This window comes from Gavia stellata, chromosome 5, assembly GCF_030936135.1.
Source record: "Gavia stellata isolate bGavSte3 chromosome 5, bGavSte3.hap2, whole genome shotgun sequence".
NCBI lineage: Eukaryota > Metazoa > Chordata > Aves > Gaviiformes > Gaviidae > Gavia > Gavia stellata.
The window spans coordinates 25,657,959-25,682,387 of NC_082598.1; the positions used below are offsets into that span (position 1 = coordinate 25,657,959).

General features: G+C 38.2%; 1 protein-coding gene across 4 annotated transcripts in view; it reads left to right on the forward strand.

Annotated features, from left to right (window-relative positions):
* TBC1D1 (TBC1 domain family member 1) overlaps positions 1–24,429 on the forward strand; it is a 111,657-nt gene that overhangs the window by 38,785 nt on the left and 48,443 nt on the right. For all 4 annotated transcript variants that reach the window (XM_059817577.1, XM_059817579.1, XM_059817578.1 and 1 more), the window contains 6 exons: positions 12,884–13,417; positions 16,382–16,471; positions 20,211–20,315; positions 20,963–21,095; positions 22,517–22,608; positions 24,246–24,356. In XM_059817577.1, coding sequence (XP_059673560.1) covers positions 12,884–13,417; positions 16,382–16,471; positions 20,211–20,315; positions 20,963–21,095; positions 22,517–22,608; positions 24,246–24,356 — 1,065 coding nt within the window. The remainder of the gene's footprint in view (positions 1–12,883; positions 13,418–16,381; positions 16,472–20,210; positions 20,316–20,962; positions 21,096–22,516; positions 22,609–24,245; positions 24,357–24,429) is intronic.

The window sequence follows — 24,429 nt, forward strand, 5'->3', positions numbered from 1 at the left end:
GATATCCTGTGAAATTGCAGGTTTGGGGAGAAGAGACTACTTGTGCATAGTTACCCAGGCACACCCCCAGCTATTGAAAATGGCAAAGCTGAACTAAACTGAACAGCCCCTTTCTTTTTCAGTCAAACATTTTGGGGGTTTTGTGTGTTTATTTCAAGGAGCTCTGTAACCAAATATCTTACTTTTATTAGATCTTAACAGTTGCCTCTCTACATTTACTGGACCCTTGGTCTGCTGCTATAGTACCAATGAGGTGAGCTCACTGAAGCCGTTGTCATGGAAATTTGGATGGTTAACACTAAATGTTTCATGCTGGTTTTGTTTCTTTGGACCTTTTTATAGCTTCCAATCTCCTCAAATGCAAGCCATGGAAGAAAAGGAGATTTGTAGAAGTGCTTTGGAGTTTTAGACGATTATGTACAAGAGGCCTGTCTTTAAAACTCTCGTGGTAGTTACCCAGAACCTGAACCAAAAATACGTGCTGGAATTTCAGATTTTGGGTAAGTCCTGCTGGGATATAACCTGTAGGATTTAGCATTCTGTGGAAGCAATTGACACTTCCATTTGACATACAGTCACCAGAGGCTGACTTTTGTAGACTTAAGAAAAATGTTCTTTTATATGTGACCGCAGTTCATGGAGCTGATGCTATGTTTTGTTTATAAAGTGCAGAATCATATACAAAATGACTTATTGTAGGTTGTTATAATTCAGGCAGCATTTTTTCTCTGGTATTTCTAAAGATTCAATAATGCTTTCATGTATATTTAAAAAACAACACAAAAAGGCCCAGTCCACTGGTATAGCAGGTGTGGCTGATATACTGGCAGTCCCTAGTGATGACATGATTTTGGGGGGGAAGAAGTTGGCATTAAAAGGAGTCTTCCCTTGAAATCTTTTTTTGCCTTGCCTTCTTACTGCTTCCCTTCAGCTAGTCTGTTAGTGTGTCCCATAGACCATCATCCTTGTATCCCCCTCCAGCTTCTTGTGGAGATCCTGTAAGTCTGTGACATCTGTGTTTTAGAGATGTTGAATACTCACCACTCCCTTCTGGGTTTCCTTGGTGAGTAAGGCTTTAAATATAGAATACTTCAGAAATATCGTGAAGGTCAGAATTCAGTCAGTCTGAAAGGGGTGTGACAGCGTGAACTGTCTAGCTTAGTTGCAGTTCAGTGTTTGGTAGTTGTCCGTCTGATTTACCATTTTCTAAAGAAACCCAACCTTAACTTGTGGGGGAGAGTGGAAGGACAAAAAGGAATAATGGAAAATTTACTGTTGGAAGGCTTAAAAGGGTAGGCTTAAAATAGCAATTTCATAACCCTGAAAAGAGAGCAGATTGTGAATTTTTGTGTGTGTATTGTTGTAATTTGCAGCTGAATAAAGTACGATGTGGATCAAACTTGGTATTTATTAAGTGGTAATACAAATAAATGGTAGGAGCTCCAGAAATATTCATAATGATGGGCCAACACATATTATTGAAAGTCTTTGTATACACTCTTACTGGTATTTTTTTAATTGATTACAGTTCTCCATATAGATTGCAGTATCATGCAGGCACTTTGTTTGGAAAGGCACTGAGGCTAGGTCTGTTTGGTGATTTCTAATTTTTTGTTTCCCATCAGTACAGCTAGCTTGCTCTGACTGTAGTGATGGAAGATGTAGGTCTGTAGTCTGTTTGGTACAGGACATAAACATGAAAATTTTTGTCAGCAGGGAGAATCATCATGGCATTTTCATAATCTGGAGTCACTGCTAAAACTTCCCTTCTGGCTTTTTGTTCTTAGGTATTTCTGGGGTGGCACCTTGGCTTGACTCTGGGATGGCTTTCAAGAGTGATCCCATAGCTCCATTTGTCTTGATGGCATCTTTTACTATGTTTTGACAACTCTTCTCCCTTTAGACTGAATGTGCAGCTTTATCTTAAAAGGACAGTGACACCTTGGGTTTTGTGTTGGGACATCCAAATGCACTATTGACTGTCAACACAAGGAGCATGCTTGGCTGCCCTGTAACAGTTAAAGTGAGGAGAGAACAGCTAATGAAGATGCCAACGTTTAAATGAAGACAGGAGATCTGGTTAAAATGACCAAAAGCATGAACGAGTGAAGTTGTGCTGCACGGGATAGTATTGCAAGACTGCCAGACATAGGACAGTTAGTTTATAACCCTGCTCTGCAGCTGATGGATTCCTGCCATCCATGGTGGCATTTGCAGTGAAACGCTGTCTTGCAGGCAGTCTGTATGTTTTCCACACCGATCGTCTTCCTCTGAATGCATTGTTAAATAACTTTTTCAGATATCCTGTTTTTCCCTTCTCTCTTCACTTTACTAGCATGCTTACATACTTAGTGCAGACATACTGGGTGTCTTACAGTGACTTTCAGAGGCACCTGATGTAAGGATTTGCGGAACGACCGCTCTAAAAAAGCATCTTTTTCCAAGCTCTTCCTTTTTTCTTGCAAGATTTTTGTCAAATCTGGATCTGAGAGGAAGAATAGAATACAGAAAAATTGAACTTTTCACCTGCTGTAAAATTTTAAGACAGCTTTATCTTTTAACAGGAGGGAAGTAGGGTCTAATTCGTCTATCATCGGCAGGAATTGGAAGGACTGACTTTTTAGGGAGGATGATCCTTGACTCTTTGGAGGAAGAATTGGCAACTCCCCTAATGTGATCTGGCTATATCTTAAGGCGGGGATCTTGAGTAAAGAGCTTGCTCTTCCCTTTTCTGCCCAACAACATCGCATCGATAGCTTCCAGTAAATGCAAAATATCCTAAGGAAAGCAATGTGTTTTGCATTCTCCTTGATAACAGTTTAGCAACTACTTCCAAGAGAGTTGAAATGACCTATCCTCTTGTAGCTAAATTTCTTCACAAAAAGCTGAATAGTTTTAATTCAAATTGCTTGATAAATGTTTTAGCGTAAATAGTGCTTAGTGAATCATAGGAGGTCAGTAAGCTTTCTGTGAGGCGTTTGTTTCAAAATACAGTCTAATTCTGTAGGTTTTTAACAATTTCCCTATATGCTGCTTATGTAATAAGGGTTTTGCTAGAAGTTGAGGGCTCTTTAGGTGTATTATTCTTCCTCCTCTTCCATTATACTAAATGCACTGTACATTAGGAATGCCTGGTAGAAATCAGTAGCATTAAACTTTAACTTTATAAAAATTTTAATTAACCTACTTCAGTACCATAAAATGTGTAGATACTCCTAAGATGACCATTCATGTAGGAATCAATGGCTGGCAAACACCTTATGTTCAAAGGAAGTTAATTTTCAGAAATAAATACATTGCTATTTTGGGTGGTTTACAGTGTATTTTAGGAAAAAAAAAGGAATGCATACTAGCACCATAGAAGTATGTAGTTAATCAGCAAATTTGAATAATCCCATTAGACCTTCTGATGAGAAGCCATTGCGAGAAGGCATATCTTAGAAAAAACCCACCATAACTCAAAAACCTCCTAGACATGAGAAACCATTTGTTTTGCATCCAGAAAGGACTAAAACTGGTGAACTAAATAACTGCTTCTCTTAAGTGGAAGTCAGGACTAAAACTAGTGAACTAAATAACTGCTTCTCTTAAGTGGAAGTCAGGGTAGTTTTCATGGGATGTTTAACCATTACTTTCCCATCCTGTTCTTCTGTGAGTTGACCTGAAGCAGCTGAAATCGACTACTGCATGACAAAGCAGCAAATATGCACTCATCCATGAGCAAATTGGTTCACTGGCACATTTTATACCAGTCAGACAGAACGCTGGAAAAAGCTGATCAGCTTCTGTACTTCGGTTCCCTTGGGGCTTTTATAAGTTTAATGTTTGAGTAAGATTCTTCCCATGAAACATGTCTGATGTCCCCCTGCCCCCTCAGCAGTTCTAGGGAGAAGGACCGTGGGGCTGTCCCTTTCCTCAGGAAGTCTTACTGTGTTGTCAGAGTGAGAGAGACAGTGTTTTACTCTATTGCAGGTAGAGCTAACTTACACATCGTGTCAATCAAAAGCATTCATAGGATGATTCTGCCTCTCCTGTCCCCCTGCCGTGAAAACCTCAAAATAAATTTTGAGATTTTAACACGCATTTGGATCAGCTGTCTAAGAAGGTTATATCAGATATAACTTCAGTTGTAAGGAGGACACACATTGCAAATAGCGTTTTCCTCCCTTCTTCTTTGGAGTTGGGTATTGCTAAAAAGGACAGAACAATTTCAGGCTTTATATCATTTGAAAAGAAGTTACATTCACTTCTGTCTGTTTTGCTAGCTTCTATTTTGCCAGTTGTACCAATTTTTATAACTGTGACAGAAGCCTGAGAGCAAAGGAGACCAGGAGAGAGCCTGTCTTCTATTGTATTAATGGAATTTAATCTGATAAATAACTTTTTTTCCCCAAAATGTTCTTAATAACTCAATTCCTGTTTTAAATGGTGTTATTGCCTTTCAGTTTAAATAAAACCCAAAACCCACAAACAAATCCCCCCCCTCCAAAACTGAGAAAAAAACCCTTGTCCTGAAAGCTTCCAAATGCCATTGCTGTCTTTTTCCATTTATAACTATCTAAGAATAGGCTTCCTTCTGTTTCCCATCCCATAGCCTCTGACAGAGACCCAGGCCTCTCTCAAGCCTATGAAGGGAGCTGCTTGCAATTCCACCTCCCCCACTCCCCCAAAAAAAGGATTTAATCTCTGTTGATAATGAATGAGCACAGATGTTTCTAGCTATTACTTTACAACAGGTATTGCCTCCTTGTTCAATAGTCACCTTGTAAAATCTGAGCCAGGAATCCTGCAGTTATGACCAGCAACTACTGTTATGTCTTTGAGTGCTGTTTTCATTTGTGAAATTGTGTGAAAAGAAAATTTTGAAACAAAAGATGGAGAAGATAACACTATGAAGATGTTAATGAGTTATTTGAAATACCTGTTGACTTGCTTTATTTCACATATGTTGCTCAAAAGTTTATGGTACTGAATGGAGGACCTGATGAAGAAGTACAAGATGAAAAGAAATGGTTTGTATCGTAAGGACAGAAGGGGGCTGGGGACAAATGAATTAGTGAATACCATGTGATAAGCCCTCCAGATATAGGGCAGAATATAGTAACAGGCTTCCCAAAAGCAGATTTTGTAGGAATACCCCCTTCGGAGCCAGTCAGGTGTTGTTGCATTTGGAGGTGCTCTATCTAAAAGCCCACGGAGGCCTTCCGTCAGGTGCCGTTTGTTTACTGGATCTTGTGTTTTCATGGGGAGGGGTCCATAAATAAGCAGCAATGTGGGACATGGAGGTTTATTTATGGAGAGTAGCCAGGTTTTGCTGTATTTTGGGCTTCAAGTAAGGTATGTCTTGAGAGCACGTGAAAGAAAACCTTAAAAGTGTATCAGCAACATGATGCATCTCTCTTGGGGAGGAAACACTACCACAAAATAGAGCAGTCCAACTTCACTAGAACACCGAGTACAATTATGTTCTATTTCTGAGCTTGTTGACAATAATCTATAAACAGATTCTGCAAATACTGTTTTTTCAGAAAGGGAAGAGAACCTTTTTGTGCCTCTTTAAATTGCATGGAGTGCTCTCCAACTCACATGACTCTGAAAAGTGTAACCTTTTCCCTCTGGCTGAGGAGTCATGAGGAAGGTTCTCGAGCTGATATTTGTCTGTGATATTAAAAGGAATGTGATACTGTGAAAGTGGCATACAGTACTCACAGCATTAATCTGCATTGCTTAGCAATCTTCTGGAGGCAGCACTTGACGTACGTGGGAAGTCTAATCACCTTTATGGCTTTTTATGATAACGTGTAAACTGTAAGAGTATGTGTTGGCTATGTGGAGCTCCACTCTCAGTGCTTACTGCGTCAGAGTCACCTCAAAGGACACTAGTGTCACTCATCCACCATGCTCCAAGTCAGAATTCAATTTAAACAGATGACTCTTTTGCCCCACACAGAATATCCTTTGAATTTTAGTGCAGTTTTGTTCATCAGCTTATTGCATGCATCCCTGCAAAATTTGAGTCTTAGCCCCATCACCCTTACTTATCTCATTCTCTGTATAATGCCCATTCAAACCTAACTAAGCAAACCATGCCTGCCAGTAGACACACGTACGATCGCTTTTCCTTTCACAGGTCTGCGACAATATTATTCAGCCATTGAGCTTTTGCTTATCAAGGTTGAAATGACATCTCTGTCTTGCCTTTGCAGGTCTGGTTTCACAGTCCTTCCTGAGCAGGACACCTGCGGTGTGGTTAGCCCTGCTGGCTGCTAGCCTGACTACCCCTCCCAGCACTCTGGTTGTGCTCTGACTTGTTCTCCTTTCTCAAAAGATATCCACGAGTTCCCTGGTTATATGAGACACCTAGTGCGTTTTAAATGCTATAGAGAGAAATGAACTAGACCAACACCCATGGATGGTGAAGCTGCTGAGAGTGTCACAGTTCATAGTTTTTTAATGAGCAGTGAGGATACAGCAGCAAAGTTTTGTATCATATGCGTTGAGGTGTGAAGTCATGGAGCAAAGGTGAACTGTCTCTCCATGCACCCACCAATTTAGAGTACTTACAGAGCTGTTGGTAAGAATCTCACTTTGGCTCTACCCGTAGTACATTCGTTATGCACAAAAAAATAATTGTCAGGAGCTTGCAAAAGACGGTCGTCATCCAGGGACTGGAGGAACTGTAAACTTTCTGCCTCTCTTTCTGAATTAAATCTTAGTTTGAAAGTGGCTTTGTGGGAGGAATAAAAGTCAACAAATAGCAAAGAAAGAAAGCTAATAATTAAAGCACACCATAGAACTGTTGATTAGGAGTCAAGGGGTGAAAATTTGGAAAACAAGGATTGAAGTTAATGACTGGAAAAAGTCAGCGAGGTGTAGGAGGCTGTAGAGCAGTCTCCAAGCAAGATAATGGAAGAAAAAACCCTGTGAAGACACTTGAGATAAGACCTGAATATATAAGGTCTTTCACTGAAATGGAAATTAACTTGCGAAGTTTGTTACTCTTTTCTACCTTGAATTTCTACTAATGCTGAGGAATAAGGAAATTCTGTCACTTTTAAAACTTATTATTTTACTTCAGTGAGAGACTAAAGACTGTGGTTTTGTGCTAGAAATTTTTAGTTCGTTCTTTGGTTAAACTAGTGGGCAAGACTTCTCACAAAAGAAATCTCAGCTGATTGTTTTCTTGCCCTTCTTTTTCTGGCAGCTCTAGGTCTCCCATGGGGAAGAGAAGGTTGTGGGGTCCCTCTCATTTGGGTTACTTGGAACTCAGCTGGATGTGACCCCCAGCGTCTCATCTAAGTTGGAAGTTGGATCTGACTTGAAAGTTTGCCTTGCTTTATGTGGGGGCCTGCACCATCAGAGGCTGCATCCAAATTAATTTATCCTGTGATTCTAAAAGGAGAAATTGTGCAGTATCTGAATTTAAAAAAAAAAAATCCCAGTGAAATCTATAAATTAAAAAACTTTAGATCTAAAAGTATCAAACTTTAAATCCATTCAGTGGAGAAAACGGTTCAAAAAAGGCAGTTGACCACTACTGTGGATTTAGGGGGTGATAAGGACGGAAAGCATTGACCTGTTTCATTACTGCACAACTGTTTTGGTAGAAGTGTGCTGAGAACAGACCAACTGCTTTTTAGTACATATCAAACTACTAAAATCAAAGATTTTATGCAGTCTTTTAAAAATGCAAATAGTACTTTGCTGTATCATTGTTTTGTATATGTTGTGTATGTCTCAAGAATTATTTTCCTTTCTTCTGTTATACTACTTTTACAAAGTATTCCATGATTATAAATACCTTATGGGTGACAAAAATATTGCTATCTGTTCTGATACAACTAGATGGCTTCTCCCAAGATACATAGCTGTGGACCCTATTTTTCCTGTAGCAGCACTCTCTAGTAAAATAGAGAAGGGAAGGTATTAACAGCAAACAGTGTGTTAGACTTCTTGACATATTTTATTGAGCCTGCTATGGTTAGAATAAAAGGCAAGTAAAACCACTTAAAAATAATTCAGATGTCCTCTCATGCTTGAGTAAGCAGGCACAAAACTCAATCAAAACATCAACTTGTTTCAAGAGCTTTGTGAAAGATTTTTAAGGCTCTATTACAACCGGGGTGGTGTGAGACCTTCTGAGGTTCAACTCAAGATCTTACCCTAATGGTTTTCAGTCTCCAAGAATTTATGGAGTCTATTGTATGAGACAACACAGGTCTGTCCTATATTAAACAAAGCCATCTACTCCCTTGGAATAGTTAAGCCTGTGCTTGAACCCTTCACTGACCTGAAGCCTTATGAAGGTACTGGCAGGTATTAACACTACGTAGCATCTGAAATCATAAATGATCCCACTTTTTTTTTTTTTCTTCCTAATTCTGACCAGTTGATGTGTTAACATTTCTTTTTCTGTGGCACGCTTTGCTTTCCTACCTACTGTGTATTAAAGAAACAGGGAATCTTTTTTTAGTCTGGTCTTGTTTACCAAAAGGCAGCTGTTGCATTCAGCTGCCACTGGCCTTTTTTCATTAAAATAGTTCCTCACTCATTCTCAAATCCACTGACAGGCTAAAGACATTGACATCTTACTGCGTGCTTGTATGTAAACTTACAGGGTGACTTCTGGTTGCATGGGGAAAAAATGCAACTGCAGTTTCTCTTTCTGTGAAGGGAAAGAGCTGTTCCTTGTTCTTTAGATGCAGCAAACCTGTGCATGCTTAAAAATTACTGCCTTCTCTCACGATTTGGTGCGTTGTGTAGAAGCTGTAGCTGTTTTCTAGTAACAAACTAATGTGCATTAGGAAGTTCTAGGTGTCGGTTTGTGTTTTGCTTGATTACCCAAGAGTCAAATCACAGGAGTACTCAGCATTTCAATTTCCTGCTTTGTCTCTGCAAAATAAACATTCTCATTGTAGCAGAAATAACATAGTATAGTTAAAAAAAAAAAAACAACACCAAAAAACCCCCCCAAAACCACAATAGTCCAGTGTTAGTTTTAAGGGTTATAGATACATCTTCTTTTTCTGTATCTAATTCAGACACTTTAAATGAAAAACTTTTCCTAATACATTTCAGTTGTGTCTTCTTTTAACCCGTCCTGTTTGGCCCAGAGTGAGTGAAGGGAAGGTAATATTCTGTGTTTGGTAGAGTTTCATTGTTGCTAACACTTTTGTTCTATACTTAGTTTTGTGGGTTTAGGGAAATAATTTTACGTCATCAGCAGTTGTTTTTCTGATTACAGAAATAATCTTTATCCACTAATTACATATTTATACAGATAAACAAGTCAGAAAACACTTAAGAATATAAGTATGCTAGAAAAGAGAATTTGTGTGGCAAGAAGAAACATACATGTGTGCAACAGTCCTTCCCCGCTGGCTTAGCAAGTTCAGTTTACTAGACACAATTGCCTATAGGTCTGTATAGGAGATGTTGGTATCTAAGTCATCAAGCTGAGATAGGATGGGACCTCTGCAAGTCATCTAGATCAGCCACCTGCTCAAAGCAGCGTCACCTAGAGCAGGTTGCTCAGGGCCGTGTCCAGTCAGTTTGCCTATCTACAAGGATGGAGACTCTACAACCTCTCTGAGCAACCTGTGCCAGCATGTGGCCACCCTTACAATAAAAAAGACTTTTTCTTATGTTCGGAAAGAACCCCACAATCTTTTAAAAACTCCAGGCAACATTAACTTAATTGAGCAGCAACTTGATCCTTGCTGCTTTTTGACACAAATTGAAGAGCCATAAAACCTGCTTCAATTTACATCTTAATTAATTGCTGGAGGTTTGCAAGAGATGTGGTTACTGTTTGCCCAGTGGCATGCTTCTTAATCTGGAAAAATTCCAGCTGTGGTTAATAAACATTTGCCAGGATAGAGCCTACATTGTTTATTTTAATAATTTGAAATAATTATAGTATTTATATATTTCTTTACATTTCACAGATTTTTTTTTTTTTCTTTCTCTTTTCTTTTTCTTTTTTAACTAATGTTTACTTCATCTTCATGTACTCAGCATCCAGGTCTGTTTGCTGAGGGAGCCAAGGTCAGAGGACACACAGGAGCGTGTGGATTCTTCGTTTCTAGATACTTGCAAAAATGCCTGGAATGGTACATGTAGATTAAAAGAGCACAAACCTTGATCAGGCCAAGAACAGTTCCAGGGAAATATGTATTTTGGTTTTTTTTCTCGTTGTCGTGGCATCTTGTCTTTACTAATGAAAAGAGATTCATGTTTAACATACGCAAGGGTCACAGGAAACTGAGGTGGTGATTTGCTGCTTCTGCTAGAGCAATACTGCATCAATAGCCTAATCAGAAGTAATAAAATTATATTAACAGGCTGTGAATTTTTTTTAGGTTAATGAGCAGGAAGAGAGGAATCAATGTTTATCAGTAAGTGTAGCACGGAAGCCGGCTGTTACTTATAAATGACATAATTCAAGCCTTGGCATGTGTGAAAATAAATAAATAAATACTCCCCTTGGTTTTCATCAACAGGGCTGCTAGGTCTCCTCAAACATGAAGTTTATTAACTACTGCAAAGTCATTCTGTGAGGTATAGTATCTTTCTCTAACTACTGTCTGTATGTGAAGTCCAGCTGCTGCTGAATAGCAATTTTGTTAATTTCCAGGGTGTTTGGTAACAAAAAACATTGAAGAAATAAAATTCAATAACTGCACATTTTTGATGGATCCCAAATGCCTTGTTTGGGCTTTAGCTCAGCTATAACCCTTGCAGCACCTGGACTGCTGGAAGCTCTGCTTATAGTCGTCAGCATGGGTGGTGCTGCGGGGGCCTTAAACCCGACTGAGATGGTGGCACTCTTCACCTGGGTGAGTGCTGACTTTTCTGGCTTTGATGACATGAGCATTTTCCAGGAAATACATCATTCCTTCTCTGTCACCTCTGCAGCCTCAGCAAAAGCAGAGATAGGATTGCAGGTCTCTGCGTATATTCTGGGCAACTCATATCTAAAATTGCCTATAGCTGGTGAGTCCAGACACTCCCACAAGAGCAAAATGCGCTTATTAGAAAATGCTAAAGCAGTTGCAGCTTGAAATATAGGTAGCATAAAGTTTTATATTTCACTGTCATCCTCATGTTATGTGACTAAAAATTGGTTCCTTGAAGGACTGTTAGGTAAATAAAACTGAGGTGAACCTTGAGCTCACTGTGGAGCAAATGCGTATCATTTGAGGTAATAAAGTTTCATTATACCCCGATGTTCTTGTATATGATTAAAAAGTTAGGCACTATGCTACCCAAGCCCAAGGCTTTCTGGCAGGTTTGTGACATAGCTGAGAACAGACTTCTGAAGTCATGACCCTACTTTTCTTACCTCTCCCCCATTGTCTTTGCTGGGTGATTAACTGATGACTCATGCGTTGCACTCAAGGGTGAAGTAATGCTTCCTGTGTCATCTTATTTATTTTGTAATCTGTTATTATTATCTTAAATCCATTAGCTATATATGTGTGTGTGTATATTTATCTATCCATATCTTTATATCTGTGTTTTCTTGTCTGTAAAAAGAATCCTACTGAGGTCTTTATTAGCACCCAGAATAGTGAAATTCAGTTTTCACTGTTAGCCTTCTTTTTCCTCTAAGTCCTTTGCTGTTTCCTGCATTGGTTTAGGTACATTATTGCATTATGCTTAAGCATTAGGTGACCATAGAAATGTCTGAAAAAGAGAGAGGTCATGTCTCCAAAGCATTCTTTAGGTTTAGGGATGCCTTTCCTTATACGGGAGATGGTTCTTCTGGGCTGCTGATTGTCTGCTGCTCCCAGACTTCCTTCTGTACTATCTGCAACCAAATACTTTTAAGTAAGCAAGCTCTAATGGATACTTGACAGAGGAAATTTATTTTGTCAGGAAACTGGCACACTTAGCACGGATTTTTCTCAAAGTAATTTGGGGGAATTAAAAAGTTGGCAGAATTATCTGTTGTAATCATGGATGGTGGCCCCACATTTGTTGTTATGGGAGCAGCATAGGCTGCAGAAGAACCTTAATCTCCTAGGCCAGTCAAAGCAGTGGAATGTAACCAAGCATCAGCCTTGCAGTAGCTTAGCAGATAGCATATGCATGTTCCTACCTTATAACCATACCAGAAACTGTGACCGTTTACTGTTAGTTAAAATATATCAGATGGCAGTTTGGGTTTTGTTTATAATTGCAACATCTGTGAGCTGTAGCAGACTGCTCTCTCATACAGATGCCCTGCAAGTGATACTGTATGTGATAGTAATATTATTTAAGTGTCATCTAAGATAGTAGAATAAAAATGAACATCTAAAATAATGAATATGTTTCTTTAAAAAACACAGCTATTTACAGTTAAAAAAACCCCAATGAACACCAAACTGCCATAACAATGTAATATGCTATTGTGAAGGTGAAAGCAGATTTGCAAGAGACTCATTAATCTACATGACACGGATGCTTGAGTAAGAGAAGGGAGTGAAAAATAACAGAGATTAAATAACTTGTCCCAATTAATTATCTATGGCTTCTCTTCTGCTTTCTGAAGTATTTTTATCTTTCATTTTGAGTTTGAATTTTTCATGTTATACTGGTTCCTTCAGGTGCAAAAGTTTTACTGAAAACACACAGCGTTACAAGAGACGAAGCTCTCTTGATAAAGTGTTGATGATGGTGAACCCCTGGCAGGGAGACAAATTCATCTAGTGACTGTTTAACTTTTATAATGTGTCTGTTGGACAAATACAAAATCACTTCAACTGGTTTTTCAGAACACAAAACCAAACTAGCCATTCCAGAAAAATAACAGCAGCAAGCACCTCTTAGTGTTGCAACTTGTTTGTCATAAAGCACTAGATGCTAATGTTGCATGGTTTTTTTTCCCCTCCTGCAGGTGCCTGAGATTATAAGCTCTATTCGACAAGCTGGAAAAATTGCTCGTCAAGAAGAGTTTCAGAATAATCTCTCAGATGTTGAAGACCCTTTTGCCAAAAAGTTTGAGGTGCTGTTCTGTGGACGGGTGACAGTAGCACATAAAAACGCACCTCCAGCACTCATAGATGAATGCATTGAGAAATTTAATCATGCAAGTTGTACAAAAAAATCAGATTTCAACTCATCGTCCCAACAACATGAAACTGCCAATAACTTCGGAGGCTTCTCTTTCAGCAACAAATTTCGATCTGTCTTCCAGCCCTTGGTCAGTGAAGAGGAGGAGAAAAGGCCAATTAGGAAATCCTTTTCTCAGCCTGGGCTTCGTTCCTTTGCTTTTAAGAAGGATTTTCAAGAGGGAAGCCATAGGAGTAACAGCTTTGTCAGGTCTTTCGAAGAAGATGCAATTTCACTGAACCTAAAAAGTCAACTTATCTATGGACACAGTGTTGTGCAGCCAACAGACATTGCAGAAAACCGGACGATGTTGTTTACGGTAAAGCAAGATTTGCAGCTCTTGGTGGCGTTTTCACATCTTGGAGTTTGGAGTGACAAACACCAAAGCAGATGTTCTGACAGATGGCAGTTACTTCTTTAATAACTTCATTGCAATTACCAAAGCTTAATTTAAACTCACCTGTTTCTCTAGAAAAATTACCAGTCAGTGTAAATTGTTTTACATAATCAAACTATTTAATATAAACTTATTTTAAAACAGCAGTACCTGAAACATTGGGCTTCTAAAGACAGCTTTTAGAAAGCTGCAGCAAGTTAGTAGGTAGTTGTACGATTGCAAAATGGTACGTACAATTGCACTAACTAGTAACAGCAGAAATAAATTTGCAGGTTGAATGAGTTGCCTGTAACTAGAGCAGAAGGGTCAAACCATGACTGGGGGCTAGTAGACTTTATGTCCCATGATAAGCAGCATAATTCATGAAGGTGTTCCTGCTGCCAACGTCTGTGTAATGATGGAGTGATGTAGTAACTTCCTAGGCTACTCCACACCTGCCTCCACTCCTGTCCTGCTTTTGTGGGGTTAGCAATGACTTTGTCTTGATAGGTGAGCAGCAAAAGTATTTTTCAAGACCTGAGAAGCAAGTAAGGAATGTGTTATTTGCTCCTCCTAAAATCCTTATGATGGATAAGTTATATAACATATTTTATCTATCTTGTATCTTATGGACATAATGCAAACCTGGAGCTGATGTTGTGATGGCTGGCTATCATAAGGTCATCTTGGATTTGTCAGCTGCTGTTGGGGCTGGGAGTTTTTAAAGACGGTAACAAACTGGAGTGGGTGCAGTTACAGCAGGTTTTTTGGAGGGGAGAAAGAGAAGGGCTGCTTTAAGAAGGATTGCCAAAGTGTTGTGCCTGTAAAAAGTAATGCACAGAAAGAGGCGTAGTTAGCAATACCTGATTTAAAACTTCTGTTTAGTCGTGGCAGGCTAACATCACAGGGAGAAGTGGAAGAAGGTGGAGAGAAATTTTGTGCCCCAGTAAAAACAATTCCATGTTTACCTTCTTCCCTGGCACATATTTCACACAGAAAATACAGATGCCCTGTGTAATAATGCCTCATTTTTAAACAAATCCTGACTCCATTGTTAATTCATGGTACATATCTTGGAGATAGGGAGATGATAGATGGACTGCTTAGGTGCAAATCCTCTTACTCCAGTGAGTGCATTTTTAATTTATATTAAATAAATGCAACAGTTCTCAAAGACATGTGCAGCTTCAGCCTGAGTATAATGTCAGTCACCTGCTGACAGGCTCATTTCCAAATTGTGGGGCTCTGCTGATCTGGCTTTCTATCTTGGGTTGCTTTTTGCCTGGGAAAATACTGTTTAGTATGCACAGTTGTATTCTTTTGCCATTCAGCCAGTCTAAATTCAGCTGAATATAAGGAAGTGAAGTAACTGTGGTTTGTGCCTCTGGTATCCACAAGCTACTAGCAGCTCATGGCAGAGCTGAGTTTGTTGGCTGGCCATCCCCTGTGTTCAGCAGGTTCTGAGTAATGGTATGCATGCAGCATGCACAGGTCTTCACCTTTGCTCATCAATTTGTGTGTGGCTACATATGAAACACTTAAAAGTAACTTCATATCCAGAGGAAAAAAATTGTTTGTATTTTCTCAGTTAAAGTTCTTACTTGGATTTTCCCCAGGACTGCAGCAGAGGTTGGTGTATGAGGTGTGAAAAATGTTTAGATGAGTTATCTGTTGACTCTCCTCACCTGGTTCAAACAGTCCTGATTTTGGTATCTCTTCCTGAAGAACTGCTTTCCTAGCCCATTTCTTAGGATTTTGCTTTTTTTATTTTTAGGCTTTTCTGGCCGTATTATTTTTAGGGGGTGAGGGTGTGTATTGGGTTTTTGGGTTTTTTTTTCTCTTGTTCAGTTGGCTTCAAATGATCCCTGCTGCCCTGGGACCAAGTGTGAAAGGAGTACGTGGGGCTGAGCTAAGAAGGAGCCTCTCGCTGCAGGGAGGGGAAGGCAGCAGCGAGCAGGAGGAGGCTGCTGAGTAGGTGTTGGAAGGAATAATGCCATGAACTGCATGCAAGGTCAGCCCTGGGGGTAATACAAGGGAACCACCAGGGAGTTGGGGAAAATTATCGTGACTGGTTGAAGTGAAAGAAGAGATGGAAGGTGTGTGTCTTTTGGGATTTGGTAGGGGTTAAAGCTTCAGCAGGTTTGTCTAAGTCATGCTTATGAATGGATCCAAATTCCACCCCTCTTCCCGAAAATCTCATATGAGACTTGTCCTTAGCAGACTTTCTGATGCACTAGAAACTATGAAGAATTTAAATTTTATCTGTTAAAATGTTACAAAGACGTTGCCAGAGGCTGAAAAATTGAAAAAAATAGTTTCACCTTAAAAATGCCCTTTGACCATCAAAAGTTATCATCAGCTTTTGGGTCACTGCTGTACAAATGGTCTACAGATTAAATTAAGTTAGAAAACATACTCCAGTAAGCTCATTTGTATAGTTTGAGTTAAAGCCTTTAAATGAAATGCTATATGTGTCTTAAAACCCTAACAAACAATTAGGTGGAATACAGGTAGAGGCACACACTTGGATTTAAATTTTAGGACAATTTCGTTAAGCAGCTTTTGGGAACATGGTATGTGCCAAGACTGCAGAAAATAAGAAAAGGGAGTGTGAGTATATTTTCTCAGTGCAAAGTAAGTTAATTCTGATATAATATTACTCTCATCTAATTAAACACTATTCTAAGTCTCTTGTCTCAAATGTGAAAATAAATCTCAGTTCAGTAATGTGCAGAGCTCTGAATGCCAAATCAATGTTGTTTCAGTATTCTCTCTTTCTCTGGTAATGCACTAATTGGTCTAAATATACAGGTAGAAAAAAAATTGAGATTTTTGTCCAGGATAGTGAGACAAAAGGAAGTGCAATGTTACTTGTTATCATCTTGCTATTTATTTTGCTCTTTTTAGATTGGCCAGTCTGAAGTTTACCTTATCAGTCCTGACACAAAAAAAGTAGCAATTGAAAAAAGCTTTAAAGAAATTTCCTTTTGTTCTCAGGTAAGATTGCAGTGTATTCTTTCTCTCTTTTTTTTTGTTTAAATATTCTCCACTTGTGAATGCTCATGTAATCCTCTCTCCTAGCATTTCAAACATATTCTCACCCCAGCAGTTTCAGTAATTGCTATTGACAAGTTCCTAGTTAATCAGTAATTTTGTAAAACCATCATTCTTTTCTCATGCTTTGCATTGTAATTTCTGAGATAAAGACTCACTTCTCTGTGCAGTGGATGAATAATATGAGCTAGAAGGAACACCCTGGTCAGCACTGGTTTGAGATTTCAGCGGGTGTGATTCACAGTTGTGCAAAGCTGGGATTCTCTGATCCATATTTTTCAAGAACTGGTAATGAAAGGAGAAAAATTATATGTAAGAGTTATCTGAAAAATACTTCCAAAATAGTTTTTTTTCAAGAGTATAAGTTGTGTTTGTGTAAAAGAAGACAAGCCTCTGCCATGCAGAGGTAGTGTGTGTGATGCAGAGGGCAGGCATGTTTCAGAGCCTCCTCCTTCACTCTGATCCTACGCCACAGAGTTTGCTTCTCTGTCCTTCTGCCTCTCATTTTTGTGACTCAGACTTTGATTTTGCATGGATTATGTGAGGGTGCAATTTATCTAATGACTTATTTTGAGTGGTGATGTTTTGAAAGAGATGCAACTTACACATGTGAAGATGCAGTAGTGTCATTGCATAGATTACACGGGTGTGTGATTCACACTCAAGCTACTGCAGTGGCTCAGTGATGTGAGGGCAGAATAGTCACTGTGACATCAAGGACATGGGACAGCTTGGGCAATTACAGCAATGCTCTATGGGCAGCTGCACTAACTGCTGGTGGATCCTGTGTACAGAAGTGGGGGACTCTCCTTTGAGAGTTGCTTAAATACCAACCTGCAGACTGAAACGGCTGTTCATAAAGACATTTCGTAGACCAGTTGCTTTTGTTAACTAACCAGTGTCATGATGCAGGGATTTGTCTTTCACTAGCCATTTTCTGTCCTGCAGGGCATTATGTGTACCAGATTTGATTCAGTTTAAGTGAATGGGGAAATTGAATTTAATCCATTAAACTAGGATAAAGTCCTTAGAGAACACTGAATTCCTTTAAACCCTGTTATAGATCATTTTAGTTCAAAACTCTGAGAAATTAACCTGAAATATAATTATATAAATAAACTTAGAGGAATGGATGTTCCCACTAGTTTAACTAAAAATTCACCTTAAATTAAACCAATGCAATGCTTGCTTGTACTGTGGGGCTTGGGTGGGAAGATGATCTGGTATACCAGGATGTGAACTTTGCCACTCTTTCTTGCACTAGGAACTATTTTGCACTTGGCTTACTTGCATAGTGCAGGTCTATTCAGTGCATCACAGATTCTGGTCTTAATGATATTGGGGCAAAACTTTTTTTTTTTTCAGTAGGTTTATTTACCCATTTTTAAATATAAGGAATATGATTTGCTGTTATTTGCTTCTAGCTTTTTTGGATTTTTTTTTTTCATAAATGACTTTGGTTTTTAATTTGATGAGGATCGCTTTCATCACTAAACATATAGGTACCTATTCTGAAAATTTCAGAGTAAGCATAAGTAGTTTGCATGCTGTCAGATCAAGAGCTTTGAAGAGAACTCCTTGATCACAGAAAAATCTGTATCCCCACGTTTCCTTAAGCCATCTCCTTAGGCAGGAGCTAGTTGGGTAGACTTTGTGACTTGCTGTGAAGGTCAGCAGGTGGTTGCGCTCCTCAGAGCAGTAGGAGTGAGATTCTGATTGAATTTTCCCCTCCTGTCTGAAGAATGAGCTAGTGGACAGATAGTATGTCAGTTGGGCAAATTTTGGTATTGGGGTACAGAGGGCTTTCCCCCCAGGTATGCACATTTCAGAAAACTTGATGGAACGATCTTATGGACTCATCTTGATCATACAAGAACTTTAATAACCTTTTCTTGAAGGCACTGGAATTAAATTATAAGGGAGATCAGAATCACTACTTAATTTCCAGAAGGCCCAATCCATCAGTGAGATATTATAATGGCAGAAAGAAGTATGTGGTCCTGAGGCAGAATTAGCTGATCTGAAACAGCTAAAAGCATTTGCCAGCTCCTGGTACCTCGCAGTTCTGTGGGCAGGGCCGTGATCCCAGCTGGGTTCCCTCCACTGTAGCAGTTGGGTTTTCAGGAGAAGAAATGGGCTTTCCGAAGAAGAAACATGAGCTGGGAGTTAGAGAGGAGGCTCAGTGCGTTCTATACATGTCTCTGATGTGGATGATGGAAGGAGAGAGTCTGCGGGTTGCATCAGCCTGTTTTTACTTTATCACATAGCTGCATCCTAGAATGCTTAGCATGGACATCCAATAGAGCTAGAGTTTGAGAAGCTGCAGGATTTATATCACTTGAATGTCCTTCTGATCTTTTTGTTCTCATGGCGTATTAGTGCCTGATGTTTGTGTAATAAAGCCTTTGTTACCTATGTGTAATTGTCGCACTCCAACAAACCACATATCTCCATATACGTTAAGTTATTTTCCTTCATTCAATTGGCATGCTCTGAAGGTTTATTGTTAGTATTTCAAATGATAAGACAATGTTGTTTGGATTGCTTAAGGGTATCTAATGCTATAATGTATTATTTTTTGGGACACCTGGCCATTCTGTTTTATAGAAGTATTCACTTTTTATGCTTTTTAAATGCTTTTTTTTAATGTTTTCTTCATGATAAAAAGGCAAAGAGAATATTCAGTGATTCTTGCTGTGTTAACAAGAAAAAGCAAAAAAAAAAACGCAACAAAGTCCTGCTTGGCATCTTCAGATTGTTTAAATTTCACTGACATTTCTGATTTACTGTGATTCATTGTTATGATTTTTCATACAACAGTTTATTGCCTCTCTTAATATTGTTGTGCCATGACAGCTAAAAGGTAGTAAAATGGTGCTGAGTGTAGTTGAATTTCTATAAACAGGCTCTACCACTGTGCGTGTAATTCATCATCATAAGGTTTTTTTGTTGGTTTTTTTTTTTTTAACCAAGAATGGTGCACTGAGGAGACATCCATTGGCATCACCTAACTCTGCTCATGTTAAAGTCTTTTCGTAGAAGAAAAAATTCCCAGCGATTGAAAAAACCTTCTTAGCATTTTACCAGGATGTACTGTTTATCCACTGTTGCAAGTAGACTGTGCCTGAATTTGCATGCCTTTTAGGAGAAATAAATGCTTCCAGTAGTGATCTTTAAGTAATATATTTAAACATTTTCATTTTTTAACTAGCCAAGCTTTTCTTTAGATTAAAAAAAAATTCTTTATTATTATTTCACTATTGCTTTGGATTGCTTTTACAAATGTAAATTGTTGACTGCTTAAGCAAAAGAGAAGAAAAACAAAGTGAGCTTTTTTCCTCCTGGTATTTCCAATATTGACTAAAATACATCTTGAATAGTATTTATTCATCCCTGTAAGTGTTTTCCAATGGATCTATTATAATTCAGTCATTAAAAAAAACAAACCCAAAACCAACAAACCACCTCTGACTTAAGTGAAATTTAAAAGATTCACGAAGTAATAGGTTCTATAACAGAATAGATTTTTAATGGCCAGATGACTGTAATGTAGCTGTAGCAGAGGTATGTGACCTCTCTGTAATGATGTTGGGTGTTTCATGCTTTTGTTACTGGAAAAAAATATAGGTGCAAAACACTGAAAGTAAATATGACTACTTCATTACTGTTGATTTTGTGCTAGGGGATTAGACATGTGGATCACTTTGGGTTCATCTGCAGAGAGTCTTCAGAAAATGGAGGCTTCCACTTTGTTTGCTACGTGTTTCAGTGTACAGATGAAGCACTGGTAAGTGAAAGAAAACAAGAGCCCAATAGAATATTAGGCTCTAAAAGTCTTCTGTTGCTTCATGTTCTGTATTTTGCTGAATGTCTTCAAATCCTGCCCCACTCAGAAATATAATTATTTCAAAAATTTAACTAACATAGCAATCTGCAAAGGAACTTTTGATTTCTTTTGAAGGCAGAAGATAAAATCCCCTTTAAAATCCAATAAAACTTCCTTTCATTGCATGAATTAAGTTAGACTGTATGCCTCTTTTTTGGAAGAAGGTTTTTTCACAGTGTACCTGTTCAGAAGATCAGGACTACACTACTGTGCTCTAGGTCAGGCCAGTGTGTCACCACTGCAGTAAGCTTTTTTTATCACAGACAAGAAAAGGTTTCTAGATAGAGGTAGTACCTTTTATTAGACCACAGTAATAAAATTGGGTGGCCTGGAAGAGAGATGACTTCACGATGAGTTTTGTCTTGCTTGTGTGTTTGTGCGCAGAAATGGCATGGGAACTGCTTTTCTTTTTAATCGTAACAATTAATTCCTAACAATTCCTAACAAAGCAGCAGTATCGTTCTAAAAGACTGTTGTGTTTGTGTTAAGGAAAACAGAAGCTCAGTGGAGGGGTGAAATTCTGTTCTTTCACACTCTATTCTTTTCAGGTTGATGAAATCATGATGACATTGAAACAGGCTTTCACCGTAGCTGCTGTGCAACAAACTTCCAAGGCACAGCCCCAGCTCTGTGAAGGATGTCCCATGCAAAGCTTGCATAAACTCTGTGAAAAGATAGAAGGTGAGGTTTAAAGAACTTTCTGGTCAAGTATTTTTTCTAACAATTTTATTGAGGGTCAATCTTACATGTGAAACTGTAAGGGAATGAATGCTTAAAAAGAGCTTGGGACTTGGGATGGAGGGTTGAAAGCCAGTCTTTTTACTTAGAGGACTGCAATGTGAAGTTATCTGTAAGGTAATAAGAATTTTCTAACAAAAGTGAAGCTACTTTCTTGCATTTTACTTGAATTTTTGAAAACTCATTAAGAGTCTAAATATTACTGAATTGCAGTTCGCTTGGCTTTATTAGCCATATGAACACAGAGGATTGTAGATAAGGAACTTCTCAAGAATATATGCTGCAATAGCTATGACCGGCTGTCCTATTGAATCCACTTAGATACTGGCATTACCACTAAATGTGAACCAAACAGTATGCTTTTAATATGCATGTTTGTGGTGTTGATCTATGCTGCTTCATGAAAATGCAACAGTTGTTAGAATTGTGGTTGTTGCCCAGAAAACAAGTTCAAGACAAAAAAAACCTCTTTGCATTTCAGCAAATTTCAGTTAGGTTTTGTTCATTTAAGTGATGTCTGGGGTGAATAAAGGGCAATAGCAGCTTGTCAGATCACGTGACGGTAGCTTGTTGGACTAAAAGCTATCTAGTATTAATTTGATGAAACTGGAGAACTTCCAAAACTACTTTTCACTCTATTTTGCTCTTCAGCTAGCTATGATTTTTGAGAAATTTCGTAAAGGCGAATGATTCTTAATGCCTTTAATCATGCCATCTGGTTAGTTGTATTGTCTGCTTCTGAAGGAGAAATGCCATGATCAGAAACTGAAGTACAAAGTACTGTTGATGGTTTGCTGTTTTTCCACAGAAAATAGAGGAAAGGAATTTAATCCAGGATGAGAGCAGAAAAAATAATCTAAATGAGAGGGTAGTCTGCTTTAGACAGTCAGTAAATGTTTTCAGCAAGAGGCAAAGCAAGAACTTTCCTAACATGCAATAAATTTACTCTTTTTCAGAAGAGGCCAAGGCATACAAATTGGAGAAATTCAATGGAAATTGTATTTATACCACAAGCAAAATCTAAGCAGTACTGCATAAAACACCAACAAAGCAGTCTGCTAAAATGCAGTAGATTGTGGATTTATCTTGTGTGGTAATGGAATCTTCAGCTAAGAGTATAATCCTGGTCTGTGCTCAGTAAATCTCCTCGTTGCAGAGTTCGTGTCCCTCATTTTAAAGACATGAGTTCAGTAGTTGCTTTAAATTAACCTAGCGTTCTTTCTAATGCCCTGTTATGAAATTAATGCAACAGGTCAGCTCAAATAAGTGACCATCTTTGGCTTAGATTGTGTGCATAATTGTGTGATTGCTTAATTATGACAAATTTGACCCTGTGATTCATTCTTTTTTGTTCCTCTTGGTAGGGTTACACCCTTCTAAGACTAAACTAGAACTACAAAAGCATCTAACAACACTAAATAACCAGGAGCAGGCCTCTGTTTTTGAAGAGGTTAAGGTAAACTCTTTGTTTCCTACAAGATTTTAAAGCAATTGATGTTTTTTGCTAACATCAGTGTAAAGCACTGAAGTTATTTTCATTTTTTTGTGAATTATTCATTATCTTTATTTAATAGACTGTTAATCACGTTGTGCTTTAATTTCAATATAATTTTTTTTCTAGAGCTGTTAAAAACTTGTCTTTTAATGAAAATGGCTTATTTTACTAATTTTTCTTCCCCTAACGCTACTTGTTTTCCATGAAAATGCTGACTTCTCACTGAGTAAAACTGCACACTTTTTTTTGTGGGTGAAGGCAGTAACTTGTACTGTGAGAACATTCAAGTGTTACTTTGAGCAAATCAGATTACAATAACATTCCCAGATTGGAAAACTTCCTGCCCAAAATTTATCCTAGATCTTAATACTTGTCAAACTAACTAAAAAAAGTTTAACTTTCTATCTTCTGAACGAAATCCATTTTAGCACAGAGGAAAGCATAGCTACATTTAACACATATGATGAACATTGTAGGAAATGTCATTGGGCTTTGCACACTATTGAAGATTAGGAAATTTCAGACTTTTTAAACAATAATGTTTCCTTCCTTTCTTGAGACATTTCAGTCTCTTTGTGTGTTTCCATGTGGCAGTTTATCATCCAGCACCATATTTGGAAGTTACTCTGTGGGAGCGATTCCATGAGTTAAGTAATTTCTTAGCATACAGCAGCTAGCTGGCACTGTTACCTTTTAGTATTCTGTGCACACTTGAACGGTCTAAAGCTTCTAGTAGCCACAGGAAACTGCATCTGGTGCGAGTCTGCAAACGATTAACTTGGTAAAACCAAGGGTAAAGTATGACTCTCCTGCTTATCTTCTTCAGCTGATTTTTTGAGTTGAACTGCCTGAAATGTTAGTTGTCACATTCTTACAGCTCCATATGTTGTAACTATGATTTGCATTTTTAGATAACTGTCTGTCTAAGGATATTTTTATTAATCTGATGTGCTACCCTGCCATTAGCTAATTCACACTGTATCCTCTGCATTACATCAATAGGCTTAAAACAGCGTATGCTTTTCAAAAGTTAGGTTTCTGGAATTTAATTCTGTAATAAATTGTTTTAAAAACATTTTCTTTTACAATAATTCAGGTCTAAATAGAAAGCAGCAGAGACAAATATGTTTACCTTGTGCACTAATTTTTAAAATACCTATGTCATTTCCCAAAAATGAAATGTCCAATGAGAAGGATTTCTAGGAGAAGGGTTGTGCATCATGAGTGCAAGACAGTACTTCATGTGTGCTACAAACTCAGAACTACACTGTTTTGGTTTTCTTTACATCAAAAGTAAATTGGCAAAAATATGTTTTAAAGTCTTTATTTGCTTGTGGCAATTTGATACCTCTACAGTTTTGCTTTATCTTTCGTGTAAATTTTGTCATGTATAAAGTGAGGCCAAGTGTTTCTCTGGCTGTGTTGCTGCTTTGCCTGGGACACTGGTGTCCTCTGGTGGACTGGAGTAGTAGCATTAACCAAGTTAAACTTGTTCTTACACTAATGATGTATTGACAGTGACAAAATGAAAAGAGTAAATATTTGCTAACTGTTCTACAAATGTATAATTACTGTGCTTGTGGTGTTTTCAATTAAAGAAATTAAGACCAAGAAATGAACAAAAAGAGAATGAGTTGGTTATCTCTGTTTTGAGAAACATGTATGAAGAAAAACAGAAGGACCATGTTCATGTTGGAGAAGCAAAGCAGGTAAGTAATCATTCGGTTTCAGTTCATGTAAGGAGGAGCCAGAAAAAAAATCTTGCATTCCTTTTTTATATAT